This window comes from Manihot esculenta, chromosome 9 (assembly GCF_001659605.2).
Source record: "Manihot esculenta cultivar AM560-2 chromosome 9, M.esculenta_v8, whole genome shotgun sequence".
Lineage (NCBI taxonomy): Eukaryota > Viridiplantae > Streptophyta > Magnoliopsida > Malpighiales > Euphorbiaceae > Manihot > Manihot esculenta.
Genome location: NC_035169.2, coordinates 35,242,995 through 35,265,576, shown reverse-complemented (window position 1 = coordinate 35,265,576; position 22,582 = coordinate 35,242,995). Strand labels below are relative to the sequence as shown.

Genomic DNA, 22,582 nt, shown 5'->3' with positions numbered 1-22,582 from the left:
TGTACCTATACAGATGGACTCAAATGAGGGACCAAACTAACTCAAGAACAACTCTAATAAACTCCCCAAGAATCCCCTTAAACTCACTCTACTATCCATGCAAAGCATGCAAAGGAAAGCTGGACAGGACACTTTCGGTGGCAGGTTCGGCGGCCGAAAGTCCTCTCCAGAGACGAAACTCAAGCACCTTCGGCGGCCGAATCTCTACTTTCGGCAGCCAAACCCTTTCGGGGGCAAGTTTCGGAGGCCAAAAGGCACTCCAGAGACGAAAGTCTCTGACCTTCGGCGGCACCTTCGGCGGCCGAACTTCCCTCCAGAGCCGAAAGTCCAAAAGCTCGGGGGCAAGCTTGGGCAGCCGAAGCCACCTCCTCTCACCACCTCAGAGGTTTGGCGGCCGAATGTTCTTTCGGCTGCCGAACCTGAGTTCATCAGCAGGGCAGAAACTTGCCCTGCCTCTCGCCAAATGCCCAAAACTCCTCCAAACTCACCTACCTCACTTCCTCAACTTGCATACACTCAAGTATATGCTCAAAAGGGTCAAAAACTACCTAAAAACCCCAAACACACAACACATACAACACAGAAACAAGCTTTACTCACAAAATCATCAAAACCTCACAAATAACCCTATTCATGCAACTCTCCCCCAAAACCACATAAAACCTTCAGAAAACATAAAAACAAGCTCAGGATCTTCACTTACCTCTTGAAACCAAGAAGATGAACGATCCTAACGTGGAGTTTTGGAGCAACTCTCCTTCAAACTCTCCAAACTTCACAACTCTGAGTTTTTAGCTTAAAACCTTCAAAATACCATCAAAACTAATCAAATCTTTGCAAGATTGAATGAAAACATGAAAGAATACTCACAAAGGATAGGGTCTCACCTCAGAACGTGAAAGAAACGGTGATGTTTATCCTTTCAACCGACTGAGGGCCATTTATAGGTGGCTGGCCAGACCACCTTCGGCGGCCACACTTGAAACCGAAAGCTATGCATGTTCGGCGGCCGAACCTGGCTTTTCTGCCTTGGTTCATTTCACTCAAAAACTCATTTCCTTATGCTTTAAAACAATGAAACATACCAAAACATGTTAGAAAAACATCACTCTACCCCTTCTAGAGACCTCCGACATCCGAAACTCCATCGGAAAGTAGAAGTCCGATGCCGGACTCTAGCCGGGTATTACATTCTCCCCCCCTTAAGAACATTCATCCTCGAATGTTCCGAAAACAAACAATTAACACATAAAAGAGGGAGCTAACCTCAAAACAAATATGGATACTGCTGAAGCATAGATTCCCGTGTCTCCCACGTACACTCTTCTAGATTATGGTGGTTCCACAGAACTTTCACCATCGGAATCTCTTTGTTCCTTAGTTGTCTGATCTGCGTGTCAAGAATCCGCACTGGCTGCTCTATATACGTGAGATCTCCAAGGACCTCCACATCAGGTGCACTCAGAACCTAATTCGGATCTGACACAAACTGTCGTAGCATAGAAACATGAAATACCGGGTGAATTCTCTCCATCGCAGCAGGTAAATCCAGCTTATACGACACATTTCCGATCCTCTGCACAATCTCAAAGGGTCCAATGTATCGTGGGGCTAACTTACCCTTCTTTCCAAAACGAACCACGCCCTTGATTGGAGACACTTTTAGCAATACCCAATTACCCTCCTGGAACTCTAACTGCTTTCTGCGAACGTCTGCATAACTTTTCTGTCTACTCTGCGCTGTTCTGATTCTCTCTCTGATCATGGGCACCACTCTACTGGTAATCTCTACTAACTCTGGCCCTGCAAGAGCCTTCTCTCCTACCTCTTCCCAGCAAACAGGTGATCTGCACTTCCTCCCATACAAAGCTTCATAAGGAGCCATCCCTATGCTAGCATGATGGCTGTTATTGTAGGCAAACTCCACCAAAGGTAGATGCTGCCTCTAAGAACCGCCAAAGTCTAACACACACAGTCGAAGCATATCCTCTATGGTCTGGATGGTCCTTTCTGACTGTCCATCAGTCTGTGGGTGGAAAGCAGTGCTAAAATCCAATCTCGTGCCCATCGCACTCTGCAGACTTCGCCAAAATCTGGAGGTAAACTGAGGTCCTCTATCTGAGACTATAGACACTGGAACGCCATGTAATCTCACTATCTCATCCAGATATACCTGTGCCAACTTATCCACAGAATAGTTACTCCGAACTGGAAGAAAATGAGCAGATTTCGTGAGTCCGTCCACAATCACCCATATAGAGTCTATCCTGTTGGACGCTGCTGGTAAACCCACGACAAAATCCATAGCTATGTTCTCCCATTTCCATTCTGGAATCGACAATGGGTTAAGCATTCCGGCTGGTTTCTGATGCTCTAGTTTCACCCTCTGGCAAACCTCACAGGCTGTCACAAACTGCGCCACTTCTTTCTTCATGGCTGGCCACCAATAAACCCGTTTCAAATCCTGGTACATCTTGGTGGCTCCTGGGTGAACACTATACCTCGCATTATGAGCTTCCCTCATAATATCTTCCTTCACACTGCTCCTATCTGGTACACAAAGTCGACTCCCATAACGGAGGATCCCTTTGCTGTCAATTCTGAACTCTGCACTGTTGCCTGACTGAACAGTCCTGGCAATTTTCATCAACTCTAGGTCCTCATGCTGTCTTTGAGCTATCTGCTCCAGAAACACAGGTGTCACTCTCATCTGTGCTATCAATGCACCTGTACCAGACAACTCTAGCTGTAACCCCTCTTCTAAGAGCTTGTAAAGCTCCATCACGACTGGTCTCCGCTCTGCTGCAATATGGGATAAACTGCCTAGTGACTTCCGGCTTAGGGCGTCTGCCACAACATTTGCCTTACCCGGATGATACTGGATCTTACAATCATAATCACTGAGCAATTCTACCCACCTTCTCTGCCTCAAATTCAGCTCTCTCTGACTCAAGATGTACTGTAAACTCTTGTGATCGGTGAAGATCTCGCATTTAACCCCATAGAGGTAATGCCGCCACATCTTGAGTGCAAAAATAACTGCTGCCATCTATAGGTCATGGGTAGGGTAATTCAACTCGTGCTTCTTCAACTGTCTCGAAGCATAAGCTATCACCCTATCACTCTGCATCAAAACACAACCTAATCCCACTCGAGATGCATCACAGAACACTGTGAAATCCTCATTACTGACAGGCAGAGCTAACACTGGTGCTGTTGTCAATCTCCTCTTGAGCTCCTCAAAGCTCTCTTCACACTGGTCTGACCAGACAAACTTCTGGTTCTTCTGAGTCAGTTTGGTCATAGGAGCTACTATCTTTGAGAAGTCTTGAACGAACCTCCTGTAGTAACCTGCCAGTCCCAGAAAGCTTTTAATCTCAGTCACTGTAGTGGGTCTGGGCCAGTTAGCTACAGCCTCTATCTTCTTGGGATCTACCTCAATACCCTCTGCTGATACCACATGTCCCAAGAAGGAAATGCTCCTCAACCAAAACTCACACTTCGAGAACTTGGCATATAAACCATGCTCTCTCAGTGTCTGCAAAACTATCCGCAGATGCTGGGCATGCTCCTCTGCATCTCTAGAATACACTAAAATATCATCGATGAAAACAATGACAAAGTGATCCAGAAACTCACTGAAAACTCTGTTCATGAGATCCATGAATGCTGCAGGGGCGTTCGTCAACCCGAATGACATCACTAAGAACTCATAATGCCCATATCTGGTTCTGAAAGCTGTCTTTGGCACATCTGCCTCTCTGACTCTTAACTGATGATATCCGGATCTCAGATCTATTTTAGAGAAACAACCTGCTCCAGCTAGCTGGTCAAATAGATCATCAATCCTAGGTAGAGTTTACCTATTCTTGGTAGTGACCTTGTTCAACTGTCTGTAGTCGATACAAAGTCTGAGGGATCCATCATTCTTTCTGACAAAGAGCACTGGAGCACCCCAAGGTGAGGTACTAAGGCGGATGAAACCCTTATCTACCAAATCCTGCAACTGTTCTTTCAATTCTTTTAACTCTGCTGGCTCCATCCTGTAGGGAGGAATAGAGATAGGTCTGGTATCAGGCAGCAATTCGATCTCAAACTCTATCTCCCTACCTGGTGGTAGTCCTGGAAGTTCGTCTGGGAAAACATCGAGAAACTCTCGGACTACTGGTACTGCGGCTGGTTCCCTCACCTGACTGTCTAGCTCTCTCACATGAGCTAGAAACCCTTGACAACCCCTCCTAAGAAAACGACGAGCCTGAAGGGCTGAAATCAAACCTCTGGGTGTACCTCTCCTGTCTCCTCTGAAGACACACTCTAACCCATCTTGGTCTCTCAGACTAACTATCTTCTCTCTACAGTCCAAAGTAGCACTATATGCAGATAGCCAATCCATCCCTAGAATGACATCAAAATCGGTCAAGTCTAGAACCACAAGGTCAGCTGGAAGGCATCTACCCTCTATGAACACTGGACTGAAACGACAGACTGACACTGCCACTGATGGGTCACATTTAGGTCCACTGACCCAGAGAGGATACTCTAACTCAGAACTGATCAAACCCAATCTCTCTATTGCTCTCGAAGCAATAAAGGAATGAGATGCACCGGGGTCCATCAAAGCATACACATCTGAACACCCAATGATGAGATTACCTGACACCACTGTGTTCGACGTGTTTGCCTCCTCCTGTGTCACAGTGAAAATCCGTGCTGGGGCTACTGGATTTCCACCTCGGGAACCTGTTGCTGAAGTAGAGGCTGCACCTCTCCCTCTACCTCTGCCACTACTCTGAGGCATGACTGGCGCTGCTGGCTGTACAACTGGCTGTACCACACTGCCTGAACTCATCTGCTGGGATGGTGCAAAAGTCACCTGAGGACAATCCCGAGCAATATGCCCTTCCTGTCCACATCTAAAACACGCTGTAGATCCCAACCGACAAGCTCCTCCATGTGGTCTTCCACATCTTCTGCATACTGGAGCTGTGCCAGAGCTTGAGCCACTACCTATTCCCAGACCTGACTTGACTTTACTCCAGAACTTACTCTTTGTTCCTTTTGCTCTATCCCATCTCTTGCTGCCTGAAGTGCCTGAACTGGGGGCCTTAGAACCCGAAGCCTGTGCCTTTGACTGTTTCTGGATATTGGCACTAGCTTCCATTTTCCTGGCTGCGTCTACTATCGTGTGGAAACTCTCCTTTTCTGCTGGAAGAATCAAGGAGGAATACCTGGGATGCAGTCTCATAGTATATCTCCTTGCCTTCTTCTGAGCAGTATCATAGGCTTGACCCACATACTGAAGCAAATCCAGGAACTTATCTGTGAAGTCATCAACACTCATTTCGTCTGTCTGTCGCAACTGTTCGAACTCTATAACTTTCATCTCCCTGGAGCTATCAGGAAAAGCCCACCCTGCAAATTCATTAGCGAACTCTCCCCAAGACATACTGTCCACCCTGGGTTCCACATAATTCTTGAACCATTCTCTGGCCTTCTTGCATTTAAGTGTAAACCCTGCCATCTCAATGGCTCTACTATCATCAGCTCCCAATTCACTAGTGATCATCCTAACTGATCTGAGGTATTCAAATGGATCATCTCCCGTGTTATATTTAGGAGCATCCAATTTCAGGTACTCCGTCATTTGCACTTTACCTCCAGATGAGCTAGGTTGCTGTCTGGCAACAATAGGGGCTACTGGTTCTGGTGGTGGTGGTACTGGGTCATTTGGCTCTGGGTGTGCTGCACTTGGATGGGTAGGGAAAGGTGGATACATCGGATATGGTGGGTAATAAGGAGGATAAGGCATATATGGCGTGTAAGGAGGATATGGGACAAAACTAGAGTACTCCGACATACCTCCCATCGGATACTCTGGGTCCTGCGGAAAGGCTGGATAGCCAAAACCTGAGGCCTGAGCACCTCCCTGCGACTCTCCCATACCTTCCTCAAAACCCATGCTATCATCTCTAAACTGGTCAATCTCCATAGCCTCCCTCCTTTCCTCTGATCTTTCTCCTCTCGATGTACCTCTTCTGCTCTCGTCTACAGACCGTCTCGGGTCTATTGACGTACCTTCCCTGCTAGATCTCTAAGACCTTGCCCTTGGCAATGCAGGAGGACGAGCAATTGGTCTCTCACTATCTGGTGGGACTCCAGTCAATCGATCTGATCGACGAGTTCCTCTTATTTTTACTCTCTAGAAAACAACACAAAAGATAGCACTTTAGCACATACACATCACATATCAATAAGGCACATGCAAAACTCATGGCATATCATAGCAGTAAACAGATAGGACTCAAGACCCTATCCTAGTTGACATGATTTCCTATTGTGCTTGACCACTTCTAACCTCTATGAGCCCAACACTGTCTCTATAGGTCCGATCATGTGAACCTAGGGCTCTGATACCAATCTGTAACGACCCCAAAATGGACCGTCACCGGCGCTAGGATTCAGGTCGGCTTAAGGCCGCCAGAACCCGTAGCAAGCCTGTTATACCCTCTGTGTACCTGTAAATCTCATACATTTTCTGTGAAAATAACTGAACCAAGGCTTAACCTGTGCATGCACTGTCTCTGTACTCTGTACTCTGTACCCCTGACTAGAGCTTGTTCTAGATGGGTTAACTCATACCTGTTAAGCCTGGTGTGTCACATACAGTAAAACAGATATACATATACGGATCATGTACATTACTAAGTCAAGCACATTTCTAACTTTATACACAACTATTACATCTCTTTAATATTACATGTCCACTCTAAGCTATTACAAATCTCTTTACTCTTTTTGTACTCTGTGGATCTCCTCTGTATACTGTACACTGAACCTGCAAAACTGGGGTTAAGGGAGTGGGATGAGCTCTATAGCCCAGTGAGTAGAACAGTAAAATAGTCATTAACACATGCTCTGATGGAATGCATCAAACCACAGACAATCCACATCAAGGGTAAACCTGTCACCACATAGTCCCGATAACTCTGTCGTGCCAGGGCGTAGAATCGAGCACCTGGTCTTCCTGTCATATATGTATATGTGTATATAACACCTTTGTACTTACCATTGCCAGGGCATAGTTAAAGGCTCCTGGACTTTACTATATACCTGCCAGGGCGTAGTCAAGGCTCCTGGACTTCTCTATACCTGCCAGGGCGTAGTCAAAGGCTCCTGGACTTCTCTCAGAGACTATTGGATCATTCAGCATTCACCTACATCAACAAATAACTATGCAATGCAACATATTCGTGAATGCTAATGCAAACAACCTACTGTATACTCATGATGCATGAAGTATGCTAAAAGCAAGCTTTAAGTTGAGTTCCACTCACCTCTGGCGAACTGGACTGACTCTGCAGGCTCTGACAAACTCTGAAGCAGGACTCACTGCTGCTCTCTCTGGTTCCTTTGGTCTGTACCTATACAGATGGACGCAAATGAGGGACCAAACTAACTCAAGAACAACTCTAATAAACTCCCCAAGAATCCCCTTAAACTCACTCTACTATCCATGCAAAGCATGCAAAGGAAAGCTGGACAGGACACTTTCGGCGGCAGGTTCGGCGGCAGGTTCGGCGGCCGAAAGTCCTCTCCAGAGACGAAACTCAAGCACCTTCGGCGGCCGAATCTCTACTTTCGGCAGCCGAACCCTTTCGGGGGCAAGTTTCGGAGGCCAAAAGGCACTCCAGAGACGAAAGTCTCTGACCTTCGGCGGCCGAACTTCCCTCCAGAGCCGAAAGTCCAAAAGCTCGGGGGCAAGCTTGGGCAGCCGAAGCCACCTCCTCTCACCACCTCAGAGGTTCGGCGGCCGAATGTTCTTTCGGCTGCCGAACCTGAATTCATCAGCAGGGCAGAAACTTGCCCTGCCTCTCGCCAAATGCCCAAAACTCCTCCAAACTCACCTACCTCACTTCCTCAACTTGCATACACTCAAGTATATGCTCAAAGGGGTCAAAAACTACCTAAAAACCCCAAACACACAACACATACAACACAAAAACAAGCTTTACTCACAAAATCATCAAAACCTCACAAATAACCCTATTCATGCAACTCTCCCCCAAAACCACATAAAACCTTCAGAAAACATAAAAACAAGCTCAGGATCTTCACTTACTTCTTGAAACCAAGAAGATGAACGATCCTAACGTGGAGTTTTGGAGCAACTCTCCTTCAAACTCTCCAAACTTCACAACTTTGAGTTTTTAGCTTAAAACCTTCAAAATACCATCAAAACTAATCAAATCTTTGCAAGATTGAATGACAACATGAAAGAATACTCACAAAGGACAGGGTCTCACCTCATAACGTGAAAGAAACGGTGATGTTTATCCTTTCAACTGACTGAGGGCCATTTATAGGTGGCTGGCCAGACCACCTTCGGCGGCCACACGTGAAACCGAAAGCCATGCATGTTCGGCGGTCGAACCTCAACTTCGGCGGCCGAACCTGGCTTTTCTGCCTTGGTTCATTTTACTCAAAAACTCATTTCCTTATGCTTTAAAACGATGAAACATACCAAAACATGTTAGAAAAACATCACTCTACCCCTTCTAGAGACCTCCGACATCCGAAACTCCATCGGAAAGTAGAAGTTCGATGTCGGACTCTAGCCGGGTATTACAATATATTTATTATTCAATCTATTTCTCTTATTTTTTAAAATATATAAAAGACACATAATAAAAAAACATTTAAATTTATTCTTTAAGATACTTTTACTAGTTCATCTCGTATTACTTTTAGCCGATTGAAACTTCAGCGATATATTCTTTTTGTTGCTTCTCCATTCTACACTTCTTGTCAATTACTTAAACATGAGATTTAGTTATCTCCTCCTCCTCGTGCAATCTTAAAATTTAATATCAATATGACCTGAAGTGATTAGTTTTCTTTCTACCAATATTACTATAATGGTTCATGATATGTCTGACACTTTGTTAGATGGAGTGGTTAAATATATTTTGAACTACTCTCCTTTGACGGTAAAAATTCGTACAATACTTGAAACTCTCCAATTAGTCAAGAAGTTCACAATCACTTATTTATTTTATAAATACAAAGATTTTTTTTAACGTTGATTGAATCTGCTTTTTCACCTCCTTTAAATATTATAACCATTATTACTGTTATTATATTTTTACAATCTCATCTCTTATTTAAATTTGTGCAACAGAATAATAAAATTGTCTAATGATAGATAAACTTTATTTAAAAAATATTGTGTGGGTGTTCCTTTAAATTTAGTCTCTATTTTATAAATTTTACTGATTTTTTTAGCAGTCATATAATATATTAATTTGCAGATTAAAAAAAAAAAATCTAGACTCATCCTCTCTCCGTGTGTGAACTTCTCCCTTAAAAGTTTTAAGGGAGAATGCATGCTCAAATACTTATATTTCAAAATTTTTATCTATTATAATTTAATAATATTATTTTTATTTTTATATATAATTTAAAAGTACAGTTAAACCATAAAATTTATTTAATATATTCTTAATATATCATTGATACATTTATAGTGTTAAAACAAATAATTCATATTATTAAATTATTTTAAAAATATTAAAATTTATTTTTAACATATGTTAAATAATAATATTAGTAAATTAATCACATTATACATTTTATAGTTAAGATATTTAAAAAACAAATATATTTTTTAGACAGAAAATATACCTTTATTCAAATATTCTCGAACCACATATTTTATAATTTCATTTTTTTTCTTTTTATAAAATCTAAGAAATTGAGGGCAAGTACGTTTGGTTGATTATTTACCTCGGCCGGCTTAAACAAATATTATTATTATTTGGAATTATATAAAATATAATACAGAGTAAATCATAAATATAATAATATATGAAAATGATTTGAGGAAGCCACAAAAGTTATCGCCTTATAATGTGGCTGGAGATAAATTTCTAGATAATTTTTCTAAGATTTATCCAGTTGAGTACTGTCACAGTCACTTCGTGACAGCCGTGCGCGAAATGGAAAACAGATTTTTTTAGACAACACGTCACACGATCCTCAATAACTAATAGTAATAAAATGAATGTCATTTTATTTAAAATATTTTAATTTTTTATATAATTTGTAAAATATTTTATTTTAATTGAAAGTTTTTAAATATTATTGATGACCGCTGGATTCCTCCATCCCGGTCCAGGACCTCGTCCACAATCTAAAGCCTACAAAGCAAAGGCCCACGTATTTAGCACCCCAAGCAGGTCGGGCTCATCCAACTTCCAAGGCCGGGCTCGACTAAGCCTCCTCACCTAGATTGATTCAGTCCGCACAAAACAGGCCCTCTCCTCTTTGGCCCAATTCTCGGCCCGATCCGATATCCATAATGACACTCACCAGACAGCCTGGCAGATCCGTTCGAACGTACGCGCAGGGAGAATCAGAGGCCGTTACGCATGGGGCAGGCGCCTGATACCCTCGTACGCCCGAATCTGTATGGCAGAGACACGTGGCCCAATCCTAGAGAAACCTTTACACGTCACCAGCAAGCAAGACGAAATGGATAAAAGGGGAATTCCCTCCTCAAAATGTTTAAACTTTGTAATTCAATACAAAAACTCTTGTAAAACTCTATTTTATTGGATTTCAGATTATCAATTATAAATATTAAAAAATATTTCACCAATTCTTAATTTATATAAATTAGTCGACAATACATAAATTTTCATTATAAAATTATTAATTTTATTAATAAAAAATAAAAAATAAATTTTTTTATGTTATAGAGGTATACATAACCTCTAAATTCTTAACGATCGAAATAATAAAAATAAAAAATTCAAATTTCTTGTTCTCTTTTTCTCTCGAAAAATCTAGCATATATATATAGATGATAGATTTCTAAATAATTTTTCTAAGATTTATACAGATTAGTAGTGTGACTTCGTGAGCCGTGCACGAAAGGGAAAATGGATATTTTTGAGACACACATGACACGGCCCCATCCTCAATAACTAACTTTTTATTATTATTATTATTATTTTTAAAAAGAAAATGATTTGTGTACAGATATGTACATCCACAATTTGTACACATAAGATTGAAGAATATAAGAAAGATTAACTTATTCATATATCATAAATAAAAACAAAGTAAATAATCAAGAAGTAAAAGATTGGAAAATAATCTTGATTTAAATGTTAAATTAAAATATTTGAAATTTTGCATATTGTTATTCATTCATCTTATATTTTTTTATTTATTTTTTATTTTTTAATTATTTTAAAATTATTGTCTATTTTTTTAAACTATAATAATATATAAATTGATATAGAATTAATATAATATTTAATAAAATTTAATATATTTAAGGTAGCTAATAATAAGAGGTTACTTGTAAACTAAGCCCATGTTTGACAAAATGTTAAAAAAGAAAATAACGGAGGAAAAAGAAAGAATTCTTCTCTAATTTTTTATTTTCTTATTTGGATGTAAAGAAAATAAAAATAAAACACTTGTTTGAAAAGCTAAAAATATGAAAAAAACCAAATATTATAGGTAAAATTAATATTATTGAATTATATATAAATTTTTTTAAAAAATTATTATTTAGTATATACAAATTTATTATTAAGTGATTTGGTTTTAAAAAATATTTAAAATATTTTCAACGTTTTAAAATTTTATTAATTAATTTTTTTATTAATTTTAATTATCACATATTTTATTATATAATTCTTATAATTTTAAAAAAATTATTAGTTAGTATTTAATATTTTTAAAAAAGTTTATTAATTAATTAATTTATATTAAATATATTTTAGATTTTTTTTATAATATTTAAAAGTTAAAATTAACAGAAAAATTAATTAATAAATTTTTTAAAATGTTAAAAGTATTTTAATATATTTTTTAAAATTAAAAATTAATTAGTAAATTTATTTATATTATAGAAATTAAATAGTATTTTTTAAAAAATTAATTTTAATTTAAGATTCATTTATTTTTTAAGAAAACTTATATTTTAAAAAATATTTTAAAAGAAACAATTTATTTTATAATTATTTAGTTTTAGTTTAAAAAATAAAATACATTAATAAATTTATATATGGAGATGATAATAAAATTGTAGAAAAAATAACCTTTTTTAAAAAATTCATTTTTTTAAATTTTTTTATTTTTATAAAAAATATTTTTTATTTAGAATATTTTTTTAAATATTCTAAATAAAAATATAAAAGATATTTTTTTGAAAATATTTTCCGCAAATGTAATCTTAATTTAAATAGTAAAATTTTCCTCTCATCTCTCCATTCTCTTTCCAAATTAAAGAGATTATGCCAAAAAAACATAACCATTTATTATTCTTTCTCATTTGATTTTTCTTTCTTTTTCCAAATAAGGGAAAATCACTTTTTTATTCTCCAACCTTATTTTTCTTTCATCCGTATTTTCCATAATCATTTTAATTTTAATTTTTTTTCCTGTTTAATTTCAATTACTTTAATATATTTTATTAAAAATTTTGTTTTAATTTAAAATAAATTGACAGATTTTTAAATTATATTATTTATAAACTAATAAAGAGAATCGTGCAGCGGAGGTCAAGCCGTGCCATCCTCTTATTGCACTAGTTTATTGAAGTTTGGCACTTTTGACGACGCCAGCTCCTCTTTATCCCTCTTTTCCTCGATGATTGACTTATTGCTCGACTTTGATTTTTTTCTTTTGTTGAAATTGCAAGCAGTATTAAAATATTTTTTATCTACAACAAGATGTTGAGATTTATTATAATTTCAATATATATGATATTTTTAAATTAATTAGTTGTATGCATTTGAGTGTTGACAGAAATATCTGCATATTATGTTAAAAGTCCAATTGGGGCAAAGATTACAATGAAAGCTACGGGTGATACACTAGAAACCGCCAACCCCTAATAAAGCCTGCCCTAAGCCCAAAGCCCAAAACTAAAAACTCCACAGTTAATGTTTATCTATGCAACGCGTGAAGTCTCCAAATCATATATCAAACACTTTGTAAGCACATATGATCCAATTGTTACCTAGTTGAAATGGCATTTCTCTTCTACTTGTTTCAGGTTTTATCCATACCATTATGCTTCATTGATCTCTGATCTCAAGGATGAAGAATGTTGCTAACTGGGAAATAACCCTTTTTTTTTTGGGAGAGCCATTTAAACCCTTTGATAAGCTGATGGCAATCCTACCTGCTTCTAGGTCCTCCACTCTCTAATTATTTTTGCTTTTCTCTAAATCTTGTTCAAATTGATGATTTTTTCTGGTATTTGTTTGTGCTCACTGGCCAGTGAGCGAAATGCAGTTCCAATGCTTTGCCGGAAGAATATAGGAAGTTGATGACTGACTCATCATCACCAATATAGAAAATTTTCACTTAGGTAAAATTGATACCTATATGATTAATTTTTGTGGAAATCTTCATTGCTTTTCTGCAAGCTTTATTGGGACTCTATTTTTTTTATGGGCAGATTTTGAGATTGACATGAATGGTAAACGCTTCGCTTGGCAGATTAATTATACTTCTCTTCCTGCTTCCACCTTCATTTGTGTTTCGAACTAACAAATGTTGCCTTGCATCTTTGTTGGAAGCCAGGGTATTGCCAAATTGCCGTTCATTGATAAGAGAAAATTGCTTGCCAAACAAGGAAACTTGAAAGCTCTTTAACGGTCTGAATTTCATTGTTCTAAAAAGTTGTTTGTTGATTCTGCTCTTTTACGTGTCAGCCCTTTAGGACACCCGTGGAAAATGCACCAGGTGACCATGAAAACTACAATACTAGGGAAGTTGTGAGTAGCAGAATTTCTTTTAGAAGAAATATTGACTTGAGAGTTAACAATTTTTTGCATATTAGGATAGTAACGTTTCTTTTGAATTTCTCCAATATATCCATTTGACCATTTGAGAGCACCATGTACATCAAGGTGATAGCAAGCATAATGTCATGATGATGTATTGAGGCCATCTTGTGCATCAAAACCTAGTACAACGTATTAGTTTTCTCTATGATTTGGATTCCATCACCGCTACATTTTGTTTTTTTAAAGTTGCTGGAGGAAGAGCAGGTCCAAAATAGTGTAATGCTAGATTTGCTGTATGATTATCAGCTTATCCTATGGCTCTTACGATGATGATGCCTATTTGTTACCTCCATTACAAAGAATTCCTTGGATGAGAGACACAATTACAGGTTAGTGGATCTTATAACAACTAATCTTCTATGTCTAGAGAACCACTTTCATGGTAAAAGTTTGCTGGTTTTATAATCTCAGCAAATGGCATGGTCTTGCGTGAGAAGGTATGATCTCCGGATGCTTGTAGTTTATCAATTTTTTAGTAGAGCAGAGGAGTCGAGCGGAAGCTGCTTTTTATCATAGTCTGGGAAGTGCTAGAAATTGTTGGAGCGGTAAATTGGGGACACTCCTTATGTTGCTTCTGGAAAGATGATGGAGCAGTGCTCTATGTAAAACTATAATTTCATGCTTATGAAATATCTTTGCAGTAGGCATTGGATCCAAGGAATTTGACTTGCCAGTTTCTGACTATGGAAGTTCAGGGACGTTCCCACGTTGTTTCTACAATGAGTTTTCTTACCATTAGTATTTTTCACTGACTTAAGTAATGAATATCCATTTCTTGTGATGTGTCACTAATATTGCAGATCTTAAAAATTATAGATGTTAAACCATTCCCTACACTGTGGCATGAAAATAATGGTCAGCGCCAGCAAGGAAGAGAAATGTAAGAAAGGTAAGAATGAGTATTCTTGTATATTCAATGCTAGATTTTGCATGGGCATTTATGTCCATTCCTTTCTTTTCTTTTCTTTTTCAAATAAATTTCCCCATAGGAGGCATGAGTTGATTAGAAGTGCAGACCAAATGGATCAACATCTAGATTGTCTAACCAACTACCATGTTATAATGTCATAATAATGCGGAATTAGGACCAACATCCGATAAAAATCCTGTCAAAGATATATTTCAGTCCCTGACCAACAAATATTATTAGAAATATAATAATAGAGCAAAAGCTACACCCCTAACTAATCAATGTGATTAGAAACATAAATAATCAAGCGAAAGTTGCTCTATTATATCTTCTAACCAACCAATGTGATTAGAAATATAAATAATAAAGTTATTCTAGTTTCGAGAACACCACATTTTCTTGATAAGTTAACTAAATATATAGAAGATTCATATTAAAACGCTACAAGGTTAAATCTTGATAAGTTGTTAAATAATGTATTAAGAATCAAATATTGTTCATAACATTATCTTTTATTCATTGGTTCATTGTGGTTGTTACTTTAAAACTCTTTTTATAGGCTCCAAATCATAATTCTAATACAGAAATGTGTATAATATATAGGAAGAGTATTTAGTTAAATAGTCAAATTTAAATTATATTAAAGATCATTTTTTTAAATTATTTTAAAAAATCTCCCTCCTAAATGGGATGTACGAATTTGTCTTCTAATATAAGCTAAATTAATTTAAAACAAATCTCACAAAATACTAAAATATCAAAATAATAAAATTATTTTAAATACAATTTGGCTATACATGCATTACACGATATGAAATTGTGTTATGTATCTACATGAATTAAAGAGTATTGTTTATTTCTTTATTCTCCTATACTTTTTAAATATAGTTCTAATGTTGTAAATTTTTGAGTGACAGTAATTTAATTTATTATTATTTGAAATTTTTTATATTAAATTTTGGAAAAATGTGAATACTTCGAACTTTATTATCGAAAAATCATGTTATTCCTATGCTCATATCACATAAATCCATAGTAATAGTATGTTTAACAAGAATAGGCCAGCTGGACCGTCTGCTCACGAAGGGGCTTCAGTGTTAACCCAAACTATTATTATTATTATGGGCATTACAATAACCGGCAAGACCTAAAGAGTAATCCTAGATTTCCTCCATCATCGAATGGCGTGCCAGGCAACAGGCACAACTTCAAGATTCGGTACAAATTACAAATTACAATACTCTGAACAGTACCAGGACACAAGGACTATGATGTTTATTTGACTGTGGAAGAAAATGTCAGAAGCAGACCAACCTGCAGTGATATTGCAGCGCATGTCAAATACAGGAAATAATACAAGTTTGCAGCTCCAGGTTTAGCAGAACGTAGGTCCATTTCTATCACCTCCTACCAAATGAATTGGTAAGGCTGCAAGAGATGCTGAGAAGCACTTCAGACAAGAAAGAGGTTGCAAATGATCAGAAGCAGATGAAGCATGCTTATCAGGTTGAGGTATAGGTGGATCAGGAAACATTCAAATCATGTTGCTCGAGAAATATCTGACTTTAATCAGCACTAACATTGTGGATTTTGTTTATTTCCATCGGCATTGTTTTCATACGGCAGGTATAAGTTTAATTTGGGAGAGACTGAAAAATCACATGCTCATATGAGTGTCAGTTTTTTAATGATTATGCATGAGAATGTTTATATTTAATAGAAAAAAATATTTTCATCCATTCCATGCTTAATCAATGTCTTAAAAGCCAATACTCATATGAGCTTCTTTTTTAGGCTATATTTCAAGGGAAGGATTTTGATTGAGATCTGCAATGTGGGAAGGGATAGTCTTGGGGGTCTCGAGCTTACTGAATGTTTTACTTTAGTTTTGATTTTTACGAAGAACTGTTTTAAAATTGAATAGAATAATTGATTATATATATATTTAATTTTAATATAATATGTATTTACTTGCTATTAATTTTGTCATATTTATAGATTTTACAGTATAATATAACACTATTTTTTAATTTCTCTAATTATCTTTTAATTTTCTATTTTTTTTAAAAAATAATTTTTTATTGTAAATATTATTAAATTACCTAATATTAATTAATTATAACATAAAGTAGCAATATTCCTTCTAGTCTAGCTAAGGGTTGTATAATTATTTATAGAGAAAGATGAATTTTTTTGAATAACATATAAAAAGTAAAAGGAAAAATTGTAAAATAATATTTTAATATTTTATAATTGGACGCGATAAAATCTAATATCATATATTACATTATTGTTAATGCTATAAAAACTCAATGTCTTAATTAAAATTTTAAAAATAAATTGTAGAAAAAGTAATTTTGATATATTCTATAGCAACACAATATATCCAATTTAGTTTATATACATATTATAAGAAAAATATACAAAATTCAAGTGATAATTAACTTCCAGTTTTGAATGGTAATCTAAATACGTCTTTTTATCATCAGAGTAATTGCATAATCTTTTTGAAGAATCGAGACTTAAATTAGAATTCAATTAAAATTTCAAATCTAAAATTTTAATTATACTTAATTTGATTTCAATCCTTGCGAAGAAATGAGTAGTTGATGTCAAAGGAGACGATTAATGACCTAAATGTGCAGAGATTATCTCAATTGCCATTACATTATTGCAGAAAGTACCCTGACAAGAACAGTACAAAGAAGAACAATAAGCTTCCATATATCAGAATAGCCTTTTGCCCAGAAGTAAGTGAGTCCTCCAAGCCCAAATTGCTGGTTCTGTGCAAAACCAGCAATCTCCACACTCTTACTCTCAAAGAAAGTCTTTGCAGCCCCACAAGTAGGACACCTCCAGTCCTCAGGCAACTTGTCAAATTGTAATCCTGGTGGAATTGGATATGATGGGTCACCAACAGACTCATCATACTTGTATCCACAAGACCTGCACTCATAGATCCCAGTATTCAACACAGCAAACTTCTCTTCTAACCTCCTCTTGTCAAATGTGGGTTCCAAATCTTGAGGGGGTGATTCTGCTGCAGGAGGTGATTCTGATGATGGAGGATCACTTGGCTGGTTTGAATTGGGTGGATTGACTTCTTTAGAGACATCAACTGAACGAATGGTAAAATGGGACTTTAGAGGTTTATGGGGAGAGATGAATGATGATAATTTGCAGAAATGGGTATTGGCTTTTGGAGGAGAGCCTTGGGAAAGGTGGAAGGAGAAGAAGAGTCTTGTAGTTGCAGAAGCCATCAATGGGCTATTTAATGGCTCCTTTCATTCCCTTGTATGAGTTATATTAGCCATGTTAGGTTGTGCTTTGTGGTGATATAGTTTCTGGGTGGAGGAGAAAGGACTGGAATCCATGGAGATGGGAAGGGCATATGCTGTTTTTGAAAGGGAGGTGGATAAGGTGCTAATTTTTGCAATATCATTATCAACTTTACAGATCTTTGTTACTAGTACTACCTTTTTTTTAAAAAAAAAAGAAACACCTATACAGATGGGCTAATGGGCTTGCTGTTATGGCCTTTGTCCTAGGTTTTGCTAAGCTCAACCTTATTTATAAGATGTATGAAGTCTCAGATCTACTTATTCAAATGATATTAAGAAAAAAACCCTACTTTTGCATTGTATAACTTACTGATTGTAATCGACATTTGTCCTATATTTTAATAAAAAATATAGTCTCTATGTTTAATGTATTAGGTTCTAAAAGAAAATTTCAACTTTAAAAAAAAAAAAAAAATTCACAAGAAGAAAAAATAACCGGCACAATCAATAGCCAACTAGCTAAGTCTAAAAACCGTGGGATGTTGTTTGTGGTATTTACAAAGAAAAAGTAAACGATATGTAGTTTAAGCAAAAGAAAAGGACTTTTTGTTGTTTAACTGTAATACGGCAATGAGTAATTAAAGACCGTAGGAAGGTAACAGCCATTGGCTTCCGGAAGTAGCGGAATCTTGCAAAACTGGAAAGGGAGAGAGAGAGGGAGTTTGAAAACACGCGCAATGAGAGAGCGTGGGTCGACGAAGCTCTCCACCACCAAAACCACCCAACCCACCCAACACGCAAGATGAAGAAAGCCAACGAATCCTCGTGAACCCCTAACGCACCCTCCCTACCTTAGCCCCCTTTAGCTCCCACGCCATCACCAGTCACCCCACCAAAATTAACCTTCCTTTTTTCTCTCTCCTTACATTTTCCATGGCCTCCGAGCAAGACGATGCCGTTTTTGGACACGACCTCGACGACGACGATGAGGACTCCTCTCAGTCCCAAGACGATGGTGACGATCTTGAGAACGACGATGTCATGGTTGAAAACGACGACGTTCTAGCTGACGAGGAAGACGAAGAAGACCTTAACTCTGTCTCTCCTTCTATCTCCTCTCCTGCTACTGTCCCTGTTGCCGTCCCCTCCGCCTCTGCTGTCACCATCGCTGTACCCAACGGCGGTGACCCCCCCTCTGCTTCCGTTGAGTCCGCGCCTGACCCCAAGCGTCAACGCGTTGAGACGACAGTGGTTGTCCACCAGCAAGAAGAGAAGAAACCGCAACCGCAGCAAATGGATGAATCGAGGCGGCTGTTTCAACGATTATGGACGGACGAAGACGAAATCGAGCTCCTCCAAGGGTTTCTTGATTACACAACGCAGCGAGGAGGCAACCACCACGACACTGCCTTGTTCTACGGTCAAATCAAATCGAAGCTCCAGCTCGATTTCAACAAGAACCAGCTGGTTGAGAAATTACGCCGTTTGAAGAAGAAGTACCGCAATGTCCTCAACAAAATAAGCTCAGGTAAGGAGTTTTCTTTCAAGAGTCCTCATGATCAGGCCACTTTCGAGATTTCTCGTAAGATCTGGAGCTCTACTGGTCAAATCGGCGTTGTAGATGGTAATTTGGATGATGAGGAAGGAAACCCTAATCCTAACCACCATAATTTCAATGACGTTGAAATTAAAATTGAGGATCACAAGTCCACCCCCAGGTCACGTAAACGTTCGCGTTCCCGCTTATCTGCTCCAGCTCCTTCTGGCGTTAAAGTTGACGATAAGCGTGTCTCAACTGAGGCTTTCGTGGTTAATACTGATAATACTAATATGAACAACAACACTACTACTAGTACTACCACTACTACTAATAATAATAGCAATCTAAATGTTACGTTTTTGATTGAGGAGACGGTTAAGAGTTGCTTGACGCCCTTGTTTAAGGAGCTGTTGAGTAATGTAATGGCTGCAGGGCCTTACAATGGGAGAGGGATTGGTGGGTTGGCGATGAATGCAATGCCGTTGAGTTTTGGAGGAGGAGAGATGATGACAGATGATAAATGGAGGAAGCAGCAGATATTGGAGTTGGAGGTATACTCCAGGAGGTTGGAGTTGGTTCAGGACCAGATTAGAGCACAATTGGAGGAGTTGCGGTCTATGGGTGGATAGCTGATGATGGATTTTTGGAGTAAGTTTTCATCTCTCAAACCAGATTTATTCTTGGTCATTGATGCTCATTAGGGGAGTAACTGCATTTTTTTCTGGGATGGGCCCGTAGGGGGAACTTGGCGGTTATCTTTGTCTTTATGTTTATGATATAACAGTTGTTGAATAATCATTTACTAATTTATTCAGCAGTGAATAGTTTGTTCTACCTGTAGTATGTAGATATGGCTTGATGCATAGATTGGAACGACTCTAGAATAAAGACGGTTTTTATCTCAATACAAGCATTTATTTATTCTCAGTGTTGTGCAACTTAGTATTTGGGACTGCTTTCTGATTTCTTGATTAAAGTTTCAATCTTCAATTAAGGTTTTGTTGATTTGACTGTGTTACTGGTTCATTGTTGGCAAGGCAAGAAGTGACAATTTATGGGGACTTCTTACTTCTGCTAACTGCTGTGACTTCTGTTCTCACACACTTACTAGACTAGCTTCCATAAAACTATTTGATCCATGTGTGAGATTATATGTTACACTAGTGAAGTTTGGTTTGGGACAAACAACTTCTGCCTGAAAAAAAAAGCAAAGAGAGTAGAGTGAGCAATTGGATTGTACTCTCCTTTCTTGGCATTGGGATGCTTGTGTTGTCATGAGAAGAGTCACTGGAGGCAGGATTATGCAACTTGGACACCAAATTTCAACTCATGTAAATCTGAAACTTGCTGGACTTACCTGCATCATTCCTTGTGTATTGTGTTGATTATTCCTAAAATGTGTAGTTTCAACTCTTGTAAATCTCAGACTTGCTGAACTTATATGCTGGCCAGCGGATGTGATGTCGAAGTGTTAAGCTTATCTTGTGCTTGATGTAACTGCTCCTATGGATAATGTTTCCCTGGCGTATTCAATGTTTGGTACTTGGCCTGCATTTTGATATGAGTAGTCGTGTCATGGCTTTTTAACTTTGCTTTTCTACTTGGATATGATAATGGGTTTATTATATGTGAGAAAGGAGACCTATAAGCATTGAATTACATATTTATTTTGAGATTTTTGTATAATTAATTAAAGTGTAAAATAAAGTGTATAAATTTAGATGTAAATGTTTTATCTAACTCTTATTAAGCTTTTTTTTTTCTGAAAAAAAAAAGAGATTGAGTTATGATAACTTTGTGATGTTTATGTGAATTGCTACTTGCTGTTGGAGTTGGAATAGGAAGTAACAAGCATGGAATTTTTCTTTTTTTACTCTTCACTTTTCTAGATGGACAGAAGAAAGCGTAGATATATTAGAAGCTATGCATAATTTTCAGATTATATTTTGTTATTGGGCTTGAGTCGTCTAAAACTAATCTCTTAACTTCTTATGGTAAGCTTAAGGATTAGTCTGCATAACAAATCTCTCTTGCGGAAAAGAAATTATGATCAAATTACCATGACGCTTGAATCTTGGGATTGATTCCATCTTTTATATAAAGCGGTTTGTTCATCACTTGAGCTATCTGTTGAGGCAGGAATGGTTTTGGCATGTGACTGTCAATAAATCGCCTCCCTCCTATAGGAATTGATCTCTGATTGCTTATTCCTGCTATTTGGATTCAAAGCTTGTGAATTTTTATTACTGTTCCGTGATAAGTAGAATCTTGGGATGAAGCAGTACATACACCGAGTGTGATTTGCTTTCCCTATTGATTTTCAACGGGGAAAAAGTAATCATCCCAAGATTCTATATGAATTATCATAATCGTTTTTATTCAATAGCCCAAATTATTATCAACTTATTCAATATTTATAATATTTTTTTTTATTAAATATAATAAATATATAAATTTTGATAAAATATTTAATTTAATAATTGTTCAATATATTTTTATTTAAAATCAAATATATAGTAATCCGTTATATTATTAATAATAAGGACAAATGCATGTAGCTAGCAAATAATGTTTTCAATAGCTATTATTTAAAGCTTGCCATTAAGATTTTCCAATAAAGAAATTTAATTTGAATGTTTTCTACAAAAATTAACAAATTTATTTCTACTGAATTATATGAAATTATTAGCAATCAAGCATACGCCTTGATTCTTAAAAAAGCTGTTATAAAAAGTCCCCTCATGTTTTCTCCTCATTGTGATTTATTTCATCAATTCGAGCAGTTAATACCTAGATTTTGATGGTCAAACTTGATTTTTATCATATTTTTGTTGGCGTATTTGGCCATCTATAATATTCTTTAAATCTAAATGTTATGATTTTTTTAAATATTTTAGTAATTTAATTTGTTTACGTATGTTTAATTTCCTTTTTTTTAAGTACTTTGAGTTAAATATTTCTTTTTATTCTCGATATTTGA

At 37.0% G+C, this 22,582-nt stretch overlaps 1 protein-coding gene, 1 long non-coding RNA gene and 1 pseudogene across 2 annotated transcripts; 2 read left to right on the top strand and 1 right to left on the bottom strand.

Annotated features, from left to right (window-relative positions):
- Window positions 1-12,967: 12,967 nt before the first annotated feature.
- Window positions 12,968-16,681, top strand: LOC110623704. The gene is made up of 6 exons (XR_002489316.1): window positions 12,968-13,211; window positions 13,301-13,390; window positions 13,481-13,501; window positions 13,606-14,200; window positions 14,283-14,760; window positions 15,842-16,681. It is a non-coding gene; the product is annotated as an uncharacterized LOC110623704 (long non-coding RNA).
- Window positions 16,682-17,410: 729 nt separating this feature from the next.
- LOC110622798 lies at window positions 17,411-18,249 on the bottom strand (annotated as a pseudogene).
- Window positions 18,250-18,733: 484 nt separating this feature from the next.
- On the top strand, window positions 18,734-20,529 carry LOC110622797 (probable transcription factor At3g04930). The gene has a single exon (XM_021767437.2). The coding sequence runs from the start codon at window positions 18,996-18,998 to the stop codon at window positions 20,229-20,231; it is 1,236 nt and encodes a 411-aa protein (XP_021623129.1). The 5' UTR covers window positions 18,734-18,995; the 3' UTR covers window positions 20,232-20,529.
- The last annotated feature ends 2,053 nt before the right edge of the window (window positions 20,530-22,582 follow it).

Excerpts from the sequence above, each read along its gene's own strand:
- LOC110622797 (XM_021767437.2), top strand. The coding sequence starts at position 18,996 with ATGGCCTCCGAGCAAGACGATGCCGTTTTTGGACACGACCTCGACGAC.